Here is a 23,970-nt window from a genome sequence, read left to right as displayed (position 1 = left end):
TAGAAAATACATAATTTCTCAGGAAATAAGTTAAAAAGTACACGGAAAGGAGTTTTACTTGGATTCTTCCATGACAAGGATATTATCCAGCAAACTGGATGTTAAGAATATTGTAATCTGGAGGAAAAGTACAATAAAAAGAGAGGCTGAGCACAACCAAGGTAAGAACCGAAGACTGGAGAACACAAAAGATGTTATGGAATCACATTTGTCTTGTGATGGGAAGCCTGGCTAGCAAGGTTGTGAAAAAGAAGCTATTCAACCCCTTTGTAACATAAACTGTTTTGTTAATCTATTCATTCTGGCAGTAAATTAATGCATCCTGTATGACTGAATGGTCTGGGGCCTTACTTATTATTACTGCCCATCCACTGAAAATTGCTGGTGTAACATAATCCTCTCCCCTGGCAGCGGGAGCATCAGCAGAGCTGCTGCTGGGGCCACTCTTTCAGTCGTTGGCTTGGCATTCCCATTGTATAGCAGGTTGTGATCCATGGGACGATGAATTTGGAGGCCCACAGAAAGCCCATGAGCCACACTGTTAAGCGGAGACATCCTCAGAGCAATTTGGAACAGCATATAAGATGTAGATTCCCCTGCTCGTCTCCCCTTGTAGCGTAAACCTGCTTGTGCTGGCATCAGAACAGGGTATAGCTTTAAGAGAAATCATATTATGAACTGAGATGTGGTTTTGGAGGTGTGAGCCCTCTTCCACAGAACTTAAATACTATGTGCAGTGGCGATAAGGTGCCTTTAATTTTATTCCTGTGTATTTTCCAGCTGAGCTTTGCAGCAGAAAATACAGGATTAAACTGTATCATGAACAATCATGAGGAAACAGGTGCTGAGAAAAAACAATAACTCTGAATCTAATTTGGGTTTAAGAGACCCAAATGATAATCTGGGTCATTTTCTTGATCTGCCTGCAATTTCAATCTTTATTTCGTTTGTATAATTGTCAAGTTCTAACTCACTCATACCAGTTCCTGCCCTCTATCATTAAAGAGAGGAAGGGAACAAGCACAGTGAAAGGGAAGGAGAGATTATTTTTTTCTGTGAAAAAATTAATGCCTGATTAAAACAAAGCAAACTGGCAGATTATGAGTGTGTTTACATAGCCATCACTTCTGCAGAGAAGCACTCACTTTGAGTGCCAAAAAATGCCCACCAATGCCTCAACATCAAGAATCAGGGCTCTAATATTCCCTGCAGAATGATTTATCTCAGTGCTGGATCCTGCAAACACACCCTCTATAAACTCAAAGTTTGGTGCTCCTGGTTAATAGGAAGAGCACACACTTTTTCTCTTTTCTGTACCTATAACATCCTCATTATTGTGTTATCTATTTAAATATCCAACTGAGTTCCACCACGTTTTTAACCGCAAGCGTTTCTCCCTTCACCCCTCCCCAGTTAAACAGATGGTTAGACTTATTTAGCAATTAAAATCAAGGTTTATTTACCCATTCCACCAGAGCAAAGTTAGAGCCAGTGCCATATCATGTAGGCTTAAAGATTTTGCTAATTTACTTTAATCCACTTAAACCTTTAAAGCACAGATAATAGAAAACACACAAGAAATCTCTTACACTTTCCAAATTAAGAGACAAGAGTTTCCTCCTCTGTAAAGAAGAGTAAAGCTCTCTAGAAGAACCCTGAAAGGTCAGCAAGGAAGCCTTTGACTACTTTCTTCCTGGAAACCCTATCTCAAAGGTCACAGAACCACAACTAAATTGCCTTTAGCAAAGAACCTAACTAGAGACACATTGCAAGGTACTTAATTGCCTTTAGTGAAGAATGTAACTGTAGATGCATTGCAAAGTCTTAAATGGGAACCAAAATCGATATTTCAACATTTAGGAGGAAACCACTTTTAGCAAGGAGATTCAGCAGCTGATGATGCTGGCACACTGAGCTTAGCACACTAGTCTGGGGTGAATTCAGAAATAATGGTGGTACCCATATAATGATCTAACTGCCACGTGGGTAAGTGGACAGACTGGACAGACAGCAACTTAGTACACTCATGGAAAATCCAACTGGGATAAGGACAAGAGAAATTCCATTCTGCAAGAGAACAGTAAAAGGATTGCCCATTGCAACACAAAGGCCCCCTCTCACATTCTTAAGACCTTGTCAAGTTAAATGCCCAGATGAAAGACAGAAAAACTACTAGCAGAGGTGATAAATACCTAACAAACCAAAACAAAGCAACAAAAAGGCAGCCACTCCTTGCAATTTTAAAACAATTTACTTCTCTTGCATTCAGGTATGTCCAAATTCTCTATCACTTTTCACTTACTAAGTGTCTGGATCCAACCAGCCAGGTGAGGTATATAAGCATTACTGAATCCAGTTAGAGAAAAAGAAACTGAAACACAGTTTCAGTATGGCACAAGATTACAGGGAGCCTGTAGCAGAATTGAAAATGGAGATTCTTAGACCAGAAGTCCCCAAACTGCCTGAACTAAGCGACTGCTGTGAAACCTGAAAGTTAAAACTCTGTAAAGCATCAAAGGGAATACGATTCATCAGGCCACTTGCACTAGCCTGTAGAAAACAGGTGTAAGGAAAACAGCACAGACTAAATCATCATGCCTAACACCACCAGGAAGGACTTCAAAATGGCTCATCCTACTGGAACTTGAAACAGGAATGGAAGCTCTTACCTTCAAAAGCAATTGTGGGATGTTCTTTCCTGATGCATTGCTGATGTTCAGCTTCAGAGTATTCAGGTACATTCTGTGATGCTGAGAGATGAAAAGCAAGAAGAAAAAGGCTTGGCAATGACAGGGAAATGGCCTTTAATCTTGAAACAACCATGACTGAAGGGCGGCTGCAGATCTAGCTTCCAAGGTAGGCCCAGGGAGGATACCTGAAATACAAATAATTCCACTTTCAGAAAGATGAATACTTATCCGGAGTGTGTAACATGGGTAGAGAAGGGTGGAGGTTCCCCTTTCATCCCAATCCCACTTGTGCTAAGTAGACAAGATAATATTCCACAAACAGCATCAAAAAAAAAAAGACCCAATTTACAACTGTGTTTGGGCTTCTAACTTCAAAAAGAAGGGAAGCGCACAGCTCCCTAAATATATATCTCTGTATACCTTTGAGGTATATGTCCTTATACAGCAGCTGGTGTGCAATAGCCAGTGCTGACAACATGAAATCTCAAATACTCCAGATGATGTAAATGTGTCCCCCAGTGTAGACAACTCACTCCTCAGTTTCATGACATGTCCATGTTTAAATGTCATGCTACATTCAAGAGATGGCTAAGGAAAAGCCAACATCAGTCATCGTGAAAACACATGTGCAACTAATAGTGTTCTAATAGGAGATTTATACATTTTACCACTGCTGTTTTAAATGTCTTGAAACAAGAAAAGCCAATTTAAAGGTGTTGCCAGGAAAGTGCTAATTAGGGTAACATAAAAATTAAAAGAGCTTAATGGGGAGAATGGTGAGAAGTGAGTCAATTGCCTGCATTATCATGGGATGCTATAGCTCCTAGTCACAAGAGCTGAGGCACTGCTAAAGAGGAGGAGCACTCATTCTCAGGCTAGGAGAGAGGAAAGTCATGCCTTTCCTACGTGAGCATTTTTAACAACAGCAGCAGAAAAGATGTAGCTCTAAAACTCCCCCGGGCCTACCAGGGCTGAGGCAGGGGATGGAAGATTAATTAGCCCATGCCACAAGCTCCCCAAGATGCTGCTGCAGCTTAGGAAAATATGCATTGCCAAATTTAATCTTACTGATATGCACATTGTATTTTCCCATGTAACTTCATTCAATTATTGCAAACACGTGTTTGCAAACACATGGAGTCTCCTACCCTTAAATCTTATGTAGTGATAAAGCTGATTCTGATTAAATTCACACATAACAAGATTTTCAGTTCCTGCAGGTGTAATGATTCATAAAAGTAGTGTAACAATCAACACCTGCAGTGCCTGATACCTCTATATTTTTGTTTGGAGTCTCCAAAACACCGTCAGTGAGCTGAAGTGGCCAGGCTGGTAGCTGGTAGCATGAGGCAGTGATACACAATGACAGACTTGTGGTATGGAGTGAACTCCAATATAGGGGATAATACTGTGACATTAAGGAGCTGGAAGAAGTTTGTAAAGGTCTTTGGGCATCACAGGAGTAATAAGGGACTGCTTACAGCAGCAATGGAAGACAGTTGGTTTGAAAGATGGATCCTATGTTTTATTCTTATCTGTATTTCTCTGTGATTTTAAACACTGGCATGAAGATGAGTTGCCAGCGCATCCATTATGCGTGTCCTCAGCAGCAGCTACATACCATTGACTGAAAATAGCATTGGCATTCAGGATTTGGGGTAGTTCTAGGGACTTGGTTTCCCAACCAGTGTGAGTGAGAGATTACAGCATTTCATATTTTTTCCAGCTCCATATACGTGCAGATTTTATGCAGGGATGTATAAAATCCCCTTCCAGTTCTCCAAAGGAGGTTTTACAGCACTTCACTATGGAGGTTTTTTTTTTTTTTTAAACACAGCAAATATGTTAAATTAAAAAATGGGACTGGCAGAAGTAAGAGATGTGAAATCAGTCAAAGCTAAGGCCAGCACAGTGTTTATTCATTAAGCACAAACATATTGCAGGGTGTACCTTGCTGAGTACTGTGGCATCTCACATGATGGAGATGTTGTGCAACTCATGTTGTAATGAAAATTATCAATGATGAAGCATAGGATTGTATTTTCAGCCGTTGGTTTAAGTGGTCACTTTTTTCAGTACAGATCCAGAGGTGAAACACAGCACAGAGATGTGAACCCCAGGGAGATGCATTTTGTATAGCGCTCGGATTCGCTTAAAGTTCCAGAAAAGACAAAGCCAAACTTTCCTTAGATTGGAGATGGTTGTCATGGGAAATGCACAGGAGGCAAAAGGACTTCTTCACTGTCAGATATCCTTGCTGGAAACTGGAAGAGACAGTCATGGAAATCTCACTTTATGCATGCTCTACTCCTCCCAGTGCAGCCATTACCAGATAATCCTAGAAATAAGGTACTAAACTAGACAGACTTTTAGTCTGAGCCAATATGGCCATTTCCATTTACTAATCATCCAAACAATGATTTCAAGCTAGGTGAAAAAAATTGTTAAATCAAACACGGTAGGGTCCCATGCTCCTCTAAGGCCCTGTGAGGTCTACAATCAGCAGATGAGTAAATTCAAGTTTCACACTCTTCAGGGTCATGAAATGATAAAAAGTTGCATACAGGAAAGCTTCATAACATCCCACAGCCTATTCTGTGCCAAAGCAGAGTACATTTACTAGTGTTTTGTCTGGACTAGTTGTAAAATGTGCCAAGTACCTGGATTTCTGCCACTTTCCCTGGGAGATTTTACCACAGTCCAAGAGACTTTAGTGTTCCTTAGAAAGCTGTAAGCAGTATTTGGGGTAAAGTTCCATCTTCTTTTTCCTTATTGTCACAGGGAAATCCAAAGTGTGCATGAAAATAATGGTTTCAAACTTGATGTGAAATGGAAAGTAATATATGACCAAACAAAAATGAAAAAGAAACATTATAAAAAACTTGTATCCTTCCCTATGTCCCCTATCTCGTACATCCAATTGCACCCATCAAATGTGTGGAGCTCTCATGTGCTGGGAAGTTGAACAAAATCAGTCGTGTGCAGCCCTGAACTGGTGCCTACTGGAGTCAGAGTCAATGAGTAAATGCCAGCTTGATCAAGGGCGACAGAAGCTTGAGCCCTAGAGCACCAGCTAAACAATATTCAGACAGTGGATAGCATTGCAAAAGGTTACTCCTTCAACCTGTCCCTTCCCAGGCTGCCTTGCTCATTTTTTTCTCAATATTTTAAGAGAGACTCTAACTTAGTAATTGCTATTCCCAGCTGCTGCAACTTTATTTTTGAAAAATACATACTCCGAATATGAAGCAGTGCCATGTGCAAGAGCAGGTCAATTGTATGCCAGGAGCAAACTAGTAACTGCCTGGGAGAGTCCAGAAGCTAGTTATGAAGTGTAAATATTTTAATTCTACTGGAGATGGCCAAACTGAAGCCTCCAATTTTGCCCAAGCTGCAGATTTTCACTGTGAGGGCTGGCGTATGACCAGTGCCTAGGACCAGTCCTCATACAGGCTGCTAAAACACTGCATGTCCTAAGCACAGCCCAGGCTAGTGGTGGTTTGCACTGCTGGAACTTGCCCTAGCATTAAGCCGTTTAGATACAGTTAAATGCTGTAAGAAGAGCTGTTCTTATTAGACTCTCTGCTCAAAATGGCTTAGAGCTCAAGAAACCAGCTGTCAAGGTTTCAGTGCAGATGAGAAGCAAGAGTTCAAATCCCTGGTTAAACTCAAATCTCAGATAGGACATATCGTTTCAATTCTTTATTTGCTCATCTTCATGTATCTTTACCACCTCAGCTATTCCCCCCCACACACAATGCAGACACGTTAAAAAAAAAAGAATGAAAATGTCCAATAAGATTATCTGTCCAAGTTAATCTGTCCTCTCCCTCACGAAAGCCTGTCCTCTGCGCCTCTGCACAGTCCCAAGGGCCAGTGATGGGGCATCTCTCTCCCCTCTTCTACTCTGCACAGTGAATCCCTCTGGCCCTCTGCCAACAAAAGGTCAACAAATTCAGGCTCCATTGGATCCGGTGAAATATGCTCCAGAGACAGGTATTTTGTAGAGCACCACTACTGCCACCATCCTCTTGTCTCTTAAATCAGGCTCTCTTAGCTCACGGGCCTCCCTGACTGTAGTGGCGGTGGCAGGGGATGGGCAAAGAGCTGCTCCTTCTGGGTAAAGCAGGAGGTCTGTCTGCACACTCAGTGCGTCCCCAAAGCTGAGATTTGCAACCACAGCACCCATGTGAGCACAAACTCACTGCCGCATACCCATTTCTCACCCAGGCCGTTTCATGGCAGCCTGATACGGAAAGCGTATAATTCTGCTTTGCCTCGTGGCTTCACCCCCTCGCACAAGCGCAGCATTCAGGGGATCACCCAGAGTCCCTCCCTTATTCATTCTCGGGGCATGAGTCTTTTCCAACTCACCCTGTATTGTATCATTGTAACTCCATTGATTTCACAGGAACTAATCCTGATTTACAGAGGGTAACTCAGATCAGGCCCCCTTTCACTAAAGCTCCACGTCTAAAGAAAAATACCTTCAATCAATCTTCAGGGCTTTAAAACAAAGCACACTTTAAAAATGGCTGTACCAGGAATTCATATCCTGCTTTCCTCTGACTGCAACTATCATTTTGACTTAATAAAACATGACAGTAAAGTTTAAGGATAAAAGAAAATGCTTCATCTTTCATTTTAAAGAAAAGAGATGCCTTTAAAAAGGACTAAAAAAGGAACCTCCTGTAAAAGCATTAATTCTTCTGTTTGGGATCTTTTGTGATTGGCACAGTTATGATTTTATTAGAATGGGATACCAGAGGGAAGGAGAGCAATGGAAAGAGGTGGACATTAAAGTATTCAAAAAAGTACTGGAAGGATAAGGGAAATAAATATAAATATCATAAAGCAAGACAGCTCAGCAATGCAGCTATGACAGGCTGGCACAAGCAGCTCTGCCCTAGAAAACTCCAAGGCCAACAAAACCACAGTCCTTTATTCACGCGCCGCTCCTTGCCCTCCCCTCCCACCCTCACCAGCTGGAATTCATTCCACCGGACTGGCTCCAAGGGCCATTTCACACTATCAAAGAAAAGGCACAACTTTTCCCTCTGCCCATGGCCACATCCGTACACTCAGCCCTCAGCCATGCCTGCACTGGGGAGATGGATCTGTCTCACAGCCGAAACATGGCACGCTGCACTTCCATGTCCACACATCAGATCTCATGTGGACCCTTAGACCGGGCTCCTGCGTAACGAGGTTTTCTCATTTATTTACTTTTGAGGCAAACATATGGGAATGGTCTAACTACTGTTCAGATGAGGATCTGTAAAGAGATCTTGTTTTGCTTTAATTAAATCACCGTACAGTGTCCTGAAGAATCGGCAAGCTCACCTCTAATTTCACAACGGCTTACACGCTGCAGCTCTTGTTCTGGCTGGGTTTTGCTGCGCTCTCATGTGCCTGCCTTGTTCGGGGCTTCCCATGGCCTCCACTACAACAGCATCTAAAAGCCTCACACTGAACTCACTCTCATAACACCCCAGGAAGACAGAACCACATTTTCATGACTATAATCCAACAGTTATCTTTAAAAAACCCCTACAATTCAGCAGCAGGATGGATCGCAAGAGTGTGCAGGTAATATGCTTTCCTGCGGCAAAGCAGAAGCTCGAGCTCCGTGCTGACCACTGGGGTACTCTCACAGCTCCTGCCTCGCACAGTCTGCAAGGCACTGGTTGCAGTATCACACAGTAGGTTTTATATCACAGTAGGCTTTATATCAGGAATAAACAATCAAGATCTCGCAACACAGGTCACTTTATTGCAACTTTTCTGTTACCTATATAAATAATTCACGTAACACTATGCAAAGGAGAAATCAGTTTAACCTAATGTACTGTTAGGTTCATGGCTCGTCAAGCCTGTAGTGGAGCTGGAACCACAAAAGATTGACAGTGCACTTTGGAGCATTTTATTTCTAGAGCGCTTGCTGATTGCTGTTCAAACCCACCCAGGACCGGCCAAGGTCCCAAACCAAGCCCACAAAATGCAATGGGATGTTCTCATTCAGATCAAGTAACAAAAGCAAAACTCTTAATAACAGCTCGATACAAAACTAATTGGTTGATGTCAGTCCACTTCTTTATGGACAGGTGTACACCCTCAATGAGCCATCATCAGTCACCACTTGGTTACTTGGCCTCAATAGCATAGTCAATGGCTGCATGGTCCTGCAAACTGAACTGTTTCCTCACCTTTAGTGGAGGCCCCCCAGAACAGGAGCCTATTATAGAAAGCTCCCATTAAATAAAGCTGATTCAACAATAAAAGCCCATGTAACAGAGCAAAATATACTGTAATGCTGGGTTCCTGCCAAACCCAGTGGGCATAAATAAATACGTGCTCTGCTGACACTCAGACCTGCTTTTGAATAGCGCTAACCTGACCACACATTGAGTGTGTCCCCAAGTGCTTCAAGAGGCTCTCCCCAAAGGGCTCTAGATCTTTTTTTTAGTGGCTACACATAATATAGACATGAGAAGTCTTGTTAGCATTTGTTTGGGGTATGAATTTAGCACTTGTGAAAAGGTGCCTTGGAGTCTGAAGTCTTCTGTTTATCCAAAGATCGTATTTGGCAATGAAGGCTTACATTCATTTACTTCCCTTGCGGTATGCCTCCACCGTTCTCTAGAAGACTACCTCTACAGTGGGGATGGAAAGACCTTCTATTTGCTGGTCACAGAATGGCCTTTCTGAGAGGCTGTCAACAGAGATGTCAAAGTGGAGGTATTTTTGGTGATCCTAGGACCTGGACTGACTATGGAATTATTTTTCATGTGCTCCATCTGTGAAACACAGAGACAAAGGCAGAGGCTAGCACAACAGCAGAACGCAGTGGATGCTACGGTACTTAGCACGACTGCAATTTAGACATGAAGTTTACTGCAGCCTAGATTGGAAATCAGGAGCTCCTGGCTCCCAGTCAAAGCCTCCGGATGCTCCATCAAAAGCAGAGGATGCATGTGTAACACAGTCCAAGAGAGGAGCCATCCCAGGGCTCACAGGACAGCAGCAACACAGCAAGAATAACTATTCCAGAGGCCCTGTCTGCAGCAGGGGAGCATGCCCAGGGCTTGGCATCCCTTGCAGTGCAGTCACCTTTCTTGCTGTATGTGTGACATAGAGTCCTCTGCATGGGTGCTGTAAATCCAAGGGGCCAGACGTGCTGTTTACATGCAGATCAGCTACATAATGCAAGTATTGTAGATTCAGCATCAGACTTACTGCAAATAGTCACCTGGCTGTGAGGGCTCTTTCTGGCTTCAGTTTTGGTACTTAAGCCCATAGATACATGCCCTAAGCCTATAGCTGTTGTAGAAACACTAACACGGCAGCTTTTCTTCAAGTTGCCCCCCTGCACAATGTGGGAATGGTTTGTAAATTTGCAAATTAGAAGACCACAGCCCCTAACACCACACTGCGCAGCCAATGTCATTCCACGACACTCTGGTGCCTGACAGTCTGGAGACGGTCCTCTATTCCCAGGGATTTCCAGAGGTGCGGTGCTCCTGCTGACACGCCTCCCTACTGGAGCTGTGACACTACAGCTGGGGCAATTGAGGCATGAACCAACTCTGTGACTCAGTCACTAGTAACTGCAGCCAGTTTTCGGTAGAGACAGAAAGAGAAGTAAACTCCTCCTGACTCTTCCAAATGCTTTTGGTACGGGGCTTTCTTTTGTCTCACAGTTTAAGATGAAAACCACAAGCGTTCTTGAATTTTTGACTTATTACAGTACTAATCGTTGTTTTACTGACACTAGTTTTTTATTCAACTCTAATTAGAGGGTCCACTGGAGACATCCCATGGGATTTTTAGTAAGGAAGTTAGTGACAATGGTTCCAAATTGTGTCAGACTTAATATAGAGTGGTAACTTGCAAGGTTTCTCTCTTCAACACCGTCAGGGCAAGCTGGGGACAAGTGCAGTCCCCAGGTTGTGTCAAGCAGATAGGCAATCCTGATAAACTACATAGCAGCCACTATGGTGACCCTGTGACCACACAGTTGGGAAAACAGTAAGAAGATGAAATTTAAAAGAAAAACCACTTAATTCTCCTTTGACCTGATGCAATCTCAGAATTCAAGTCTCCAACAGACGAAAACTGAGCCATGAAATCATCACACCAATCAACCTCCTGCCTGAGAGTCAACCATAACATATGGGCTTGACTTTCCCTAGAGCCTTGTTTTTCCAGTTTAAAGACTCCAGTGCTAGCTCCAGGGCTACAGCTCCTGCCACCCAACCCCCTTCTGCTCCATCCCACAAATCCTCTTGCATCACTCACGCAGCCCCATGCGCCAGGGTCAAAGGCGGCTGCTGCACATCGCAAACACATCTCATCCCTCCCAGAAGCTCCTTCCTCTACGGTTGCACCAACAGGATGAGAAGAACAACTTTTTTTAATGCTTGCCCATGCAGGAGAGAGAAACCACAGCTTGTTTGTTTTTGTCAAAGATTTGTGATTACCCAGTGCCACATAACACATATTCATGGTTTAACTGTAACTCCAGGGGAATAAGCATAAAGCATTGCTGTAGCGCAATTCCAAGTTTCAGCCTGCTTAGAAACAAGAATATGTTTCGCTGCGGCGTCTTCTTGGCACTGCACAGTATCATTTATCATATGGAAAACTTTGGCTAGAAGGCATTCAAATGGCCTATATGTGGCCCAAATCTGAACAGACAAAATAATAATTGTCAGCCAGACTCTTTTTTCTCCTGTTGTGCCCAGCTTTTCCCATATTTCTTGCAACAGCAGTTACCTGTTGGACTCTGCTAACTCTTCCCCTCATTGGGCTGCTTTGGTCTGCCCCGACCTCGCATTGCACTTGGGATACTGTAGAGGAGAGTGGCTCTCCCTAGAGCTACCTGGCTGCAGGACAGCACTGAAGGGAAGCAGTGTAGAAAATATACAGCTCACAAATGAAAGGTTATTACCAACTGCTGTTTGTAAACAAAATGGGACTGATTCCTCATCTGCTGAAAACACCAGTGACATCAATTTCCCCCTGAAAAATATCTGGTGATCAACAGCTTCCAAAAAGGCTGACCTGAATTTTCTTCTTCCTCCAAATATCGTACGCAACTTCCCTGATACCAGGAGCATGGTACTGTGTTACCTACTAATTGAAGCTCACCAGCCTAAGAACACAGGTATTACTATGCTGGTTTACAGCAACATCCTTTTAGAGCTTTTCTCAAAAATGGTATCGAGGCAAAGGGAAAGTGAAGCAGGACAGGTGACCTTCAAAAAGCCCTTGGCTGCATTCTTTTAATGAACTGCAGTTGTAATTTTCACCGTCCACAGATTTACTTTACCTAAAGAGTACACAGTACAGTCCCCATCCTGTAAGGTGCCCCTCTCCCTAAATTCCCAAAGACACCAAGGTGATCCAGGATTTAATGCAAACCCCACAATCTACAACTTAGCTAAGCAGCTCCATGCTGGAATGGAAGGGAGGAATATCTGAGACCGGAAGCTGGGATCCTCCACACTCATTTGTTTTTGACAAATTCAGATGTCCAGCCAAAACTGGACATCTGAATCTTCTCCCATCAGGCAGGAGTAACAGCCCCAGCCCCAGGGTGCCAGCTCTCCTCCTCAGAAATGCTTTAAAAAACCCAAACAATCCCTCGGACAGAAACCTTGCCATCATCTTCCAGGAGGCAGGGTCTGAGCAAGCGTTTGGGGGCTGATATCATTTTAATACACTCCTAGGCCAGTCTTTCTGGAGAAGATTAATTATTTGTAATGAATTCCAATCACATGGCACTCCAGCCCCCACACCTTCATCCTGCATATATAACCAAATTAGTTTAGGAGATGTAAGTTATTCAGGGACTTAGCTGTTCAGCCTGGCCTTGGAGGATTTGCTCTCATTATGGCTTTTATGCAAATTCTGTCCTCCAAATCTCTTCTGAATCAATTATTACTAGATTAATTTAAACATGTCCACCTGGGGTGCCTGTATATCATGTGCCTCATGTTAAAAAGTAAAAAGGATGATAATGAATTCAAGAGGTGACTGAAACAGATTCCTGCTTTGTGGAAATGTGACCTTTTTGCATAATGTCATAAAAGAAAGAAGTTCCCTCAAGAAACATGGCAGATAGGGTCGTTTGTTGGATCAGCCGGGCTTTCAATCACTCTTTGGAAATTAGCATGATACAATAAAAAATTAATAAGAAATTAAAAAAAAATACCACTTTAATGCTCCAGACTATTAAAGTCTTTGATGGACTACTAATTGAAATGTAATGCTTAATTTTAAGCAATGCCATTTTATTAATGGTAAAAACTTGAATTAATGTCATTAACCAATGTTAATATTACAAATCCCCTGAGGGATAACAAAGCAATTATGTTATTCACCGAACTGAAAGGGGGGGAAAAAAGATGTAGTCTGTACGCGGCTGCACTAAGGCGGAAGAGACTGCTTCCATCTGCATTTCCTCTGCTGAGAAAGGGGGTTTGTTTGTTTGTTTGAGCAAAGAGGAGGGAGAGGGAGAGGAAGAGAAGAATCTGCGCTAAGTTAATTACTGCTGATTTTCAGGTACTTAATAGCTAGGAAATTACTCTGTTACTCAAACACCATACTGTGGGTATCCTGGAAAAATAATTTGGGAATAAGAAATTGATTACAAACCCTCCTTCTTGGAGGCCTCCCCTGTGTGTGCTTGGAACCTAACACACGCACCAACAGCCTTCACCTGATGGAAAAGCCTGATGCAAATAGACAGCCCCCCACCTGGCAGTAAATGGCTTTATGGAGCTGTGCTGGTTTGCATCTGCCAGGAATCACCAAGGAGATCACCTTCTGTGGCAGTGAATGCCCTCAAGTCCATGAGACGGCAGGTGCTTTTATTTCATATAGTTTAGCAAGTTCAGCATCTTGTGAGATCCACTGTTCATCCAGCAGGATAGATGGGGTTAGCCTTAATTAAATAACCAAAACCAATACCCTTGCCAACTGGCAGAAGTCACATTGCCCAGAGGGAGTAAGAACTTTGTATAGCACTGGTATAATACTGCATTTTCCCCAGAATAACCATGTTTGAGATAAACCATTGATTAACTATTTTTTTTATTGTCTGGCTGATAATTTGGAGACAATGGGGAGATTCAGCAAGCCAGAGCATGAAGATTTCCCCAAGGAGCTACAAACCTTGTTGTTATTCCTCAGAATCCCAAAGACTTTTGCTTTTTATTTACAAAAAGTGAAAGTACTTCAACACACCCAAAACACCATTGTCAAAATCCACGACTAACAAAAATGCCTCTTTCATTGTGCACTTCTCAAGGCAACCAGCCAAACGTGTCACAAATTCGCAAACAGTATTAATCCATTGGAAGAGATATAAAAATTAGTTTCCTCTGTTTCATGTAAGATGCTAATGCTCTGCTGTAAACCAGTGCTCAGGATACTCAGGAGATTCTTCTGACACTGTCCAGCCAAGCACTTTTTAAAAATTAAGTTCCTCTCTTTCTTAGAGGAAAAAGAAAAGCGTTGACACTAATTACTACCAGGCTTCCTATTTATGTTGCACAAGGTGTGAAACCTCAATGTGAAACCCAGAAGAAATCAACTGAAAGACCAAGGATTTCAGTGGAGTGAGAATCTACTCCTGAATTTGGCTGGATATAGTAACAGGGATGAATACTTGGTGACTGGGACCAGGGTGTCTGTCTTTCTTTGTAGCCCAAGCACAGAGCACCCAAGTGCCTCTTTATGTTTCCATTCAGAACATAGATACAGCTGTAAAACACAATGAGATTTGGGGGTTTTACTTAAATTGATATATTACTTAGCAATCTTATTATAAATGGGAGAGTGAGCAAGAGGAAGAATTACTGCAAGGTTTCCACTGTGCTTACCAATGAGGTCCTGCACACAAGAGGCTTCAGTCTATGGAGCCAGTTATGCTCGACAGCATGATGCCTCTTCTCCTGCAAATTTGCAAATCATTGTGTTTTGCCTTCTAGTAATGGTTTCTCTCTTACCTCTTGTCTCCCCCACTTCCTTGAAGAATAACATTAAACCTCCTGTGAAATATCTCCAAAGTCCATTCTGTCACTCTTCCATTTTCTCTCCCAACCACCCACTCCTGATTTGAAAACAGAGGGAAGGGAAGCCACTGAAGACACCAAGGTCAAGGCAGAGTGAGACAAAGTCAAATTCATGCAATCATTTAAAACCGCACGCCATCAGACCATTACAGAGACACGAGACATTATGGATTGCAGCTTAATAGATCGCAATGGAGGATGATGGGGGAGAGGAGAAGAGAGAAATGTTCCTTCTGGGTTGAAACTTGCTGATTAAAGTGCGCGGGTGGGCAGGGGACCGCAACAGCATTTGTGTTCATAAAGCCGAGACTTACTTCTCGATATTAATGGACACACCATTGTCGCCAGACGCAATGTTTTGTTATTGCGTGATTAATTGAAAGTCACACACAATGACATATTACAGGCAGGATAAAGCTGTCACTGGAAAGCAATTCTTCACAGTAATTCCTGCCAGTCTCTACAGCCTGAAATTGCATACCCTGTTACAGACGACCCCTCAAGCACAAACGCATTACATATCTTTATATAAATAACGGTGACTAACAACGGCAGTCTGAGGTAATCTCTGTGGGATATGAAATAGAGAAAAAGGTAAGACAGAGAAATTGCCTTCAAATATTAGTAAGCTTGTCCGTGCTAATCTCCATCAAATGAGCTATTTCTCTTTTCCTCTAAAATAAAAACTGTTCGTGCTGGAGACACATGAAGTATGATAAAAGGACATGTTGTGGCATAAATGACAACTAGAAGCCTTTCTTCTTCAAAAGGCCACTAGTTCTAAATCTTAAAAACTTATCTTGATCAAGACTAATTAAACTTCGACACAGTCGCTTTATCACTTACTTAGGCCAGTAAGTAAGTATCAGTAACTGGTCCAGCTCACTTTTTAAAAGCCTCCAGATCAAAGACTCTTTTGTATTTCTTTTGGCAGCACCAAGAAGATACCAAATCATTAATTTTCTTCATGCATTTTATTTCAGTCAGAATCACTGCATTCAAAATACAATGTGGAAAAAAAAAATCTATAATGCTCAAGGGAAAGGACACAGCCTAGGGGAATATAGGTGCTCAGGAAACAGCTTGCATCACTTATATTTTGTGTATGAAAAATTCACAGCCGAATTGCCAGTAATAGTACACAGTTGCCTCATCTTCAGTTGATGTTTAGCGCTCCATTTCCCATATCATTGGCTAATGGTTAGATCTGTCGCAGTGCTCGATTTATTTTCTTGCTATGTGAACATAAATTGGAGGCAATACCCCACTACTCAGATGAGCAGTATTTTAAAGACTCACCATCAGATAGCGTGGCATCATCCAAAACCAAACAGTACCTTCTCTTTTGCAACTTCTCCACTAAAGAGCTCCATTTCACGCCCCCACGGAGATGGTCAGAGGTTTTAAGCCCTTTCAAGCTTGCCCACTTGGACTTTCTGTTACCAACCACTTGTAAAATAAGGAAAAGTGACGCAAAGGTCTTTACCTGCTCAGAAGACTGTCTCTTGCAGGCTCTTGTAAATCTGCCAGGACAGGAGCCAAGAGAAATGGGGACAGGAAAGCACAAAGCCTGGGCTGTCCTGTGGCCTGGAGGCAAACAGCAATCTCTGTCTTCACCTAACCCAACCAGAGCCCTGCAAGAGAGTAAATCTGTGTCCACTGGCCTTTTTAACAGTCCCTTAATGACCGTTAACTTTTTTCAGCCAGCCATTGATTCTAATGGCATGTGCATTCACACACAATAATACCTCAGACGGCCTTCATTAATTTACCATGCATAATTTCTCTGAAAGCTTTTGCCAATAGAATACCCCTAAACTGACTCACTAACTCGTGAAGATAAAGCACTTTCTGTGTGAGACCATTATGCAGATGCACAGCATTCTCCTCAAATAAGTTAAAAAGCAGGTATTGTTCGGTGTCTACCCATTTTTTGGAGGCAGCAAAGTACCAGGGCTTGCAAATGTAAAGCTGCTGCTGGAGTATCCGGTGTGACAATGAATATGTAAGATACTCTGGGCTGGGGAAGGAACAACAAGAAAAAAGGCAACTTATATGAAAAAGCCCTTCTGCTGTGAAGTTCCTGAAATCTCTTACAAATTTCAACAATAGGAAGTCCTAAAAGTGAAAGGCTGTTAAAATACCAAGGGAAAATGCAGCAATATAGATATTCACCAACTTAGGTCCATTCATTCAGAGAGAAGGGGGGGTAGACCCAGCAAAGGGAGTGGATTAGAAACAAACTATCCCAGAGAACAAGGGTTTGGAGCTGTCAGGAACTACAGTGCTGCCCGTTAGCCTTGCAATAAATTACGGAGCTGTCAGCATTTTCCCATTATAAATCTCTTAAGTCTCCTCTTATGTACACTGATGCAAGATTCAGACCTCAGTCCCGTGGCGGCAATGAAATTGCAGATAAAAGCACCGCAGCACCTCTTTGGAGGTATAAGAGCCATAAATATAACCAGTGGTCTTATAAACTTTACAGGATGTTGGTTTTAGGGAATAAAAAAGGAATTTTTTTTTAATTACAATTAGTTTGGCTTAAAGCAAAGTCACAGGATGGCAGGTGAAAAGCTGATTGAAAAGGTGATCAGGAATAGGCTCCTCTTCTGCACTACACTCAAGTCTTTTATCGACTTGCAAGTCTCTTATCCCTTTCCGGAGGATTGATCACAGAGCCCACAAACACTGTGACTCCACTTCCAAGGTTATAGGTGGCAACCTGGCTTATGTACAAAAGACTTTCCATAGACACATACTCTTGTTATGCCCTCTAATATTAAACATGGATGTAAAATGAAGATTAAAAAAAAATTAAGATGTGAAATATAATCTGTCTCAAATTTATGAGTCATGGAACTCAGGGTTTTGGGTTCTCTCAATGAGCAGTGAACCACTTGCAGAGAGCAGAGGAGTAAACGTAGCCACAGAGCAGGTGAATTAAGAGCAGAGCTCCTAAAAAAATCTCCGTTAAAAGAAAGCTTCATATTTTTAAGAAGTCACTTTTTTGCTGTCGTTATTTCAGAATACAGACTGCAAAAGAGGACCCGTATTCTTCTGTGGGGAAAAAAAAAAAAAAAAAGATAATGAAGACTGACAGCATACATGGGGGAAATATGCTCACATGGAGATACTTTTTTAAGTGAAAACTACCAGAAGGTTTTTGGCAACATGGATTTAGTACAAAGGATGTAAGCCATTATCAGCATAAAGGTAATGAAAACTAGGGGAAAACACCACTGCCTGGAGTTAGTGTCGTTAAAGACCATTAATATTGCCACTAATTACACATGCTTAACTACAGCTTTGCCTGCAACTGTAACATCACAAAACTGCCAATAAACTGGTCTGTCTAGGGAGTAACAGACTTCTTGAAAAGCCCCTAAATATGTAGTTACAGCTTATATGGGAAAAAGCGATCTAACACACCTGAAGAGGAATATCTCCCCTCTCCCCTCTTTTTTTTTGTACGTTTGACTTGCTCCAAACAACTAACTCTTTCCCCTTGCTCTGACACAAAAGGCTGGTCAGTGATGCTGGCACCCTGAGCCTGGCCTATCAAACCAGGAAAAATGTGAGCATGGGCTACAATTCTCCAATTACTCAAGCGGTAGTAGTAAATCTTAGCGCAACACACGTGACTGTATTAGACATCAAGTAGCGCATATGCTGGAGGATTTGGGACTGGAAGCAGTCTGTCTGCTCCAGATAAAGTAATGACTCAAACACAAGGCAGGAGACACTTGAGGGTCCCGGTGCGTGCGACAGCCCAGCAGAGTTACAGCCACTCCCAGCCCTCCGTTCAGCAGTAATAGCAAATCACTCTACATTTTTCTAACCCTTTAACAGTGTTTCCATACAATACCATCCTTTGCTCTTGGCTTGTGTATTAGAGGGGAAAAGTAGGACAATGTTTCCCTTTTTAATCCTTGATTTTTACATTAGTTTTATTGTATAGGGTTTTTTACTGAAATCTTGCAGTATATATGCTCATAAAGTAAACAGCATAGCACTCTGCTTCAGAGCGAATATATAACAGCAGAATAAAATTCTATCCATATGTCCGAAGTACAAGAGGTTCACAGAGCTGGCAAATGATTAATCCTGACTGCATTTCAGTGAAGACAAATCTAGAAATAATGTACAATTTCTCTCTTTGTGAATTACCACTTGAGAAAACTCCCTGCCTGTATCATACACACCCAAAGCAATTTTTGAAGATTGTTTACAATAAATCAAATATGGGACAGTGCTTGACTGATGAAATTTCAAACACCATCTCTTTATTCTTTGGGTGCTCCTTTTATAATGTCAAGTTAACAGAAAAAACACAGCGGATACACAGACGCCAGACACATTCAAAGGTTTCCATCTGGGCTTTAATTACTATCACAGTTGCCTCACTAAATTGAATACGTTCCTCCCCCTCCTAAGGGCTTCGCCTTGTATCTGACTTAGCTTACTTTGCCTTGATGAACAAAATCTGGTATAATAATTTTCTATAATGCCCCAGAGGAGCATCATCCCATGTATAAACTTGCTGCCCCATAAGTCAGCTTTTTACGTTTCTCTCTTTAGACATTACTCTGAACTTTACTCAGAGAGAATCTTCTTTCCTTCAGGAAATTATTTTGAAAAGTCCTAGAGCAGATTTTCTCCGAAGACCACATTTAGATTAGATTAAGTCACTGCCATTATCATAAAGTCAAAAAAGAGGCAACAACGTTGAAACCACTTCTTCCAAATGCAGAAGACAAACAAAACCCCCTTTCTCCTCCTCCACACAGCATCACCTGTTCCTGACCCCACTGACCAGTTCATTATTGCTTTCAGATGGTAATTAGTGAGCCCAGACAGCCTGATCTTTGCCATTACTCCTGACCTATTATGCTTGGCCTGTCTCAGTTATTATCAGGGTCTTTCTATAGGTGCTCTCAGAGAGCAGTAACAAGTACACCATCTGTTTTAGCTCTCCTGATGTGAGCTGTTAAATAAAAACACGTAACATCATCCACAAAAATACCTTTGTTAGGGTTCTGCAGTGAGCTCTGAATCCTTTATAATTAACTGCAGACTTACTTGTTGGTTTCCAATAAGGTCACTCTTTAAGTAATCAGAGGTGGTCCCAGGAGGTAGTACATAAATAGCCTATATTGAAACCTAAATTAGGCTAACTCAGAACTTCCTGTACTCTTCACTGCAAATAAAGCAAATATTTATAGACTCTTGCAATCTTTGAGGTTCCTGCCTAAGAATTAGGATCAGACCAGCTCTTCTTGCTCATGGTAAATCAGAACCCAAGCAAATGTCCCAAAGCTTGGATTCCTTAGTGTATCATTTTTGTTTGAAACTCCCCATGCCATTCTTTAGACATCTTTTTAAAAAAATAAAAAGACAACCAAAAGATAATTCAAAAGGGAGATGAAAACAGACTTTGAGGGAAAACAACTCTCTGTTAAATTCTTGTTAAGGCATATTGTCACAGACTCAGAACATCTGGCTTCTATTCTGGGCTCTGCTACTGACTCTCTACATGGCCTCAGGCAAGTCCTTTCAGCTTTAAGTCTCCATCTTTTCTTTCTTCTCAAGCAAATAAGAGTTTTCCTTTCTTCTCCCTTTGGTTTCTGTCTTGACCATCCAGAGATGTGCATAATTTTGAGGAAGACTAGTAACAACATCTTCTCACTGGACAACATCATATAAGCAGACACTTCTCTGAAAGGTGGAGGCTTTGGACTGTAAACACTTCAGGGTAAAGACCATCTCCTAACATTTGTCAAATCTTCTGTTTTATAGACTATTTAGAGAAGGCTAATGGTATGCTGTAGGAGTTTCTGGAAGCAGCTGGCTGAGTTTCTGCTGGAATCATCACTTTAAACACTGTTGGGATGTCATTGTTTTATTCAGAGGTGTCAGAACGCCTAGAGATTTGGCCAGCCATCTTTTCTCATTAGTAATTTTCACACAAGTCTAAATAAATGTGTTTGTACTATGCCCAGCGTAATGCAGCCCCTATGTGCCACATTAACAGAGCTAATAAATAAAAAATCCTATTCATGATATTCTTATACCAAGCCAGAAGTAGAAAATGGACACTCATCAGTGAAGCGGGAAGCATTAGTGGCTGGGGTGGATGGTGTTAGCAAACAGGCTCCAGCTGGAAGTGTAAGCATTATAAGTAACTTTATCATTTATTTTCAACAGCTAACTCTGCATTTCCTTGTCCCTCTACCACCTCACAGAGAAGGTCTGGTGAAAAGCATGGTACCCATTTATCCTTGGCTAGCTGATGAGCCAGCAAGCCTCTTTGTTACATTTTGGCCTGGAAACCAGGAGCAGATCTGAATGATCAATGCTGTTTGGCTTCTGCCTCTACACAGCCAATAGTGAGGAAGAATGATACCAATGGGCAATGAAGAATACTGCTTCCTAAATAGCTGCCACCAACACGCTAGATGCTTTTCAAATACACAATACCCAGCCTAAAAGTGTTGTCAAAGAGCTTTCAGACACCACTGGAACACAATATTAATACACAGGGGAACGTCTCTGTGAATACATCAGTGTAACTCCATGCCTCTTGTCTTGACTGCACCCAGCTGTGGTGCAGCTTCCTTACATCTCTTTATCACTATCCATCCATCTTACATGGAATGATAAAATGATCGTATTTCACAAGAAAGTGTTTTAAGAGCAGAGACTTGACTTTGGAGCCAAACATAGTTAATTATCGTAACATGTATACACATTATCCCCCAGAATCTGGAATTTCAGACTAATCAGATTATTTATTTCTTCTAGGTAGCATGGTTAATGGTTTTCCTGATCCACAGAATAAACATATTTGAACAAGCATTTTGCAACCACAGCATCCCATTGAACTCCCCCCAGGCTGCGGACTTAGAGAGCAATGGTTTCCTTCTCCTTTACCCAGGAAACTAGCTCCTCTCCTTTTAGGACCATGCTCTACTGATATAAATAATTCTGTATCAGCTTACTCGGATGCACCGAGTCATTGATAGAAGCAATTTCATGGACAGTCTGCAAAAGCTCCCTCTCTCTGCAGCCCCAGCCCAGAGCTCTTTGTTTCCACTGCCTTTCTCTTCTCCCCTCTTGTTCCTCAGATGAGAAGCCCAGCTCCCAGGCTGAGACAACTACATTTTTCCAGAGCAGTGAAGCTAATGTTACTCCCAACAAAGTTCAAGAGAGTTACAAGCAATATTCTTGGCCAAGACACCTTGCCTATGAAGACCCTTGACAAGAGGAGAAAGCTGAAGCCTTCCTAACCATCAGCCTTGCAAAAATCCAAGACAAGAAATCATTCACCTGTGCTCATAAATAATACTTTGCTGTTGTGATTTTAGAAATTGAGCTACTGAAATCTATGAGTGCTAAAGGAAAGGGAGCCAGTAAGAGCAGCCTTCTGTGAATCCTGAGAATATACTGGGTCGTTCACTATGAAGATGTCAGTTGCCCTAGAAACCTCATAAGCTGGAGTGGCATATAACTGAAGTAGATGAGATCTGTCAGAAAAAGTTTGGCACCATCAAACCAATGCTTTGAAAGCATAAAAATGACTAATTGTCTGTGTTTTCTTTACCACATCAGACAAAAGGTTCTCCTGGCAGTGAGGGACAGCTCTTCGAGCTGTGTTTCACTATTCACTCATCTGTTTAAATTTAGAGTGTAGGATTTAAAGCTTATTTAAATATTTTAAAAAGCTTATTTCATTTAAATGAAAGCTAAGTAAGTAATGGACTTGCATTCATTCCCCTTCTCTCCCAAAGACCAGAGTTCAGACAACTTTCTGAAAAAGACTGGTGCCCTGCTGGCCCTAAACCTTACTTAACACCACCATAAAGATGCCACATAACTGGGCACAGGTCTCATTTTGTGGTCAGGAGACTATCAAGATGAAAAATGTTTGAAGGTCTGACCTGTGACGCATTGAAGCATAAACCTTATTTTGAGCAGATTCTGACTTGTCATATCAAAGTATCATAGAAACATAGAATCCTTTAGGCTGGAAAAAGACCTTTAAGATCATCAAGTCCAACCGTAAACCTTACACTGCCAAGTCCACCACTAAACCATGTCCCTAAGTGCCACATGTACACATCTTTTAAATACCTCCAGGGATGGTGAGTCAACCACTTCCCTGGGCAGCCTGTTCCAATGCTTGACAACCTTTTCAGTGAAGAAGTTTTTCCTAATATCCGATCTAAACCTCCCCTGGTGCAACTCGAGGCCATTTCCTCTTGTCCTATCGCTTGTTACTTGGGAGAAGAGACCAACACACACCTCACTACAGCCTCCTTTCAGGTAGCTGTAGAGAGCGATGAGGTCTCCCCTCAGCCTCCTTTTCTCTGGGCTAAACAACCCCAGTTCCCTCAGCCGCTCCTCATAAGACTCATTCTCTAGATTAACTGCTCAAGGTAGCGGGTGAACACAGAGGCAACAGAAATCAAGGTTTAGTTTGTAGTACCAGGAGACACTGGCTTTTGCAAGCCTACTAATCCCGATTTCTCATCTACAGTAAATAAACAACAACATTTAAAAAGAGAAGGTTGAGCTTTAAAAATTAAAAACGTTAGCTATAATGTATTTAGATTTGTATTTCCTTATTTGGGCTCTTTGTGTATCTTTCTCATTCCCTTTCCCTCCCCTTAGCTGGCCAGTTGCCAATAGAGGAGAAAAGAAGAGAAAAGGAACAAAAATTAATTATAAGCCATAAAAGTAATTTTAAACTTTCTTAAGGACTGGTGCCAGAGCAGGAGGGAAAACTCAGGAACTCTAGATTTGCTGCACTCTTTTTCATGGGTCCCCAGCGATGCCGGTGTATCTGTGTAACCAGCACGGAGCAAACAGCACAGCTGTTTGCATTCTCTCTGTGCACAGGGAAGCAATTTTTCCTTTTCATACATTATTCACAACTTGCTGCAGCCATTCTGCAAATTCAGTACATCTCCTTTAACGCAACGATGAGATTGAGATGCAGATTCTTTCCCTTGGTTTTCTTTCTTGAATACTGAGAACACTGGATATGGGTTTTCTTTCTATTTAAATTTCTCTTTTCAATTTGGAGCTGATTTAAACTATGCATAATGCAGACAGGCAACAAGTAAGGATTTCCTGCTCTGATCCATGCCTTCTCCTCCAGTCAAGCCTGCAGAAATAACCCTCCAAGCTTGGACGTA

At 41.9% G+C, this 23,970-nt stretch overlaps 1 protein-coding gene across 4 annotated transcripts in view; it reads right to left on the bottom strand.

Moving 5' to 3' along the window:
* SEMA5B (semaphorin 5B) overlaps positions 1 to 23,970 on the bottom strand; it is a 282,708-nt gene that overhangs the window by 138,599 nt on the left and 120,139 nt on the right. For all 4 annotated transcript variants that reach the window (XM_069780967.1, XM_069780963.1, XM_069780966.1 and 1 more), the window contains one exon: positions 2,670 to 2,875. In XM_069780967.1, coding sequence (XP_069637068.1) covers positions 2,670 to 2,823 — 154 coding nt within the window. In that variant the 5' untranslated portion in view covers positions 2,824 to 2,875. The remainder of the gene's footprint in view (positions 1 to 2,669; positions 2,876 to 23,970) is intronic.

The sequence above is a fragment of the Haliaeetus albicilla genome, chromosome 4, assembly GCF_947461875.1.
Source record: "Haliaeetus albicilla chromosome 4, bHalAlb1.1, whole genome shotgun sequence".
NCBI classification, from domain to species: Eukaryota; Metazoa; Chordata; class Aves; order Accipitriformes; family Accipitridae; genus Haliaeetus; species Haliaeetus albicilla.
Note: the sequence above shows the minus strand (reverse complement) of the source record. Positions and strands in the feature narration are given on the sequence as shown.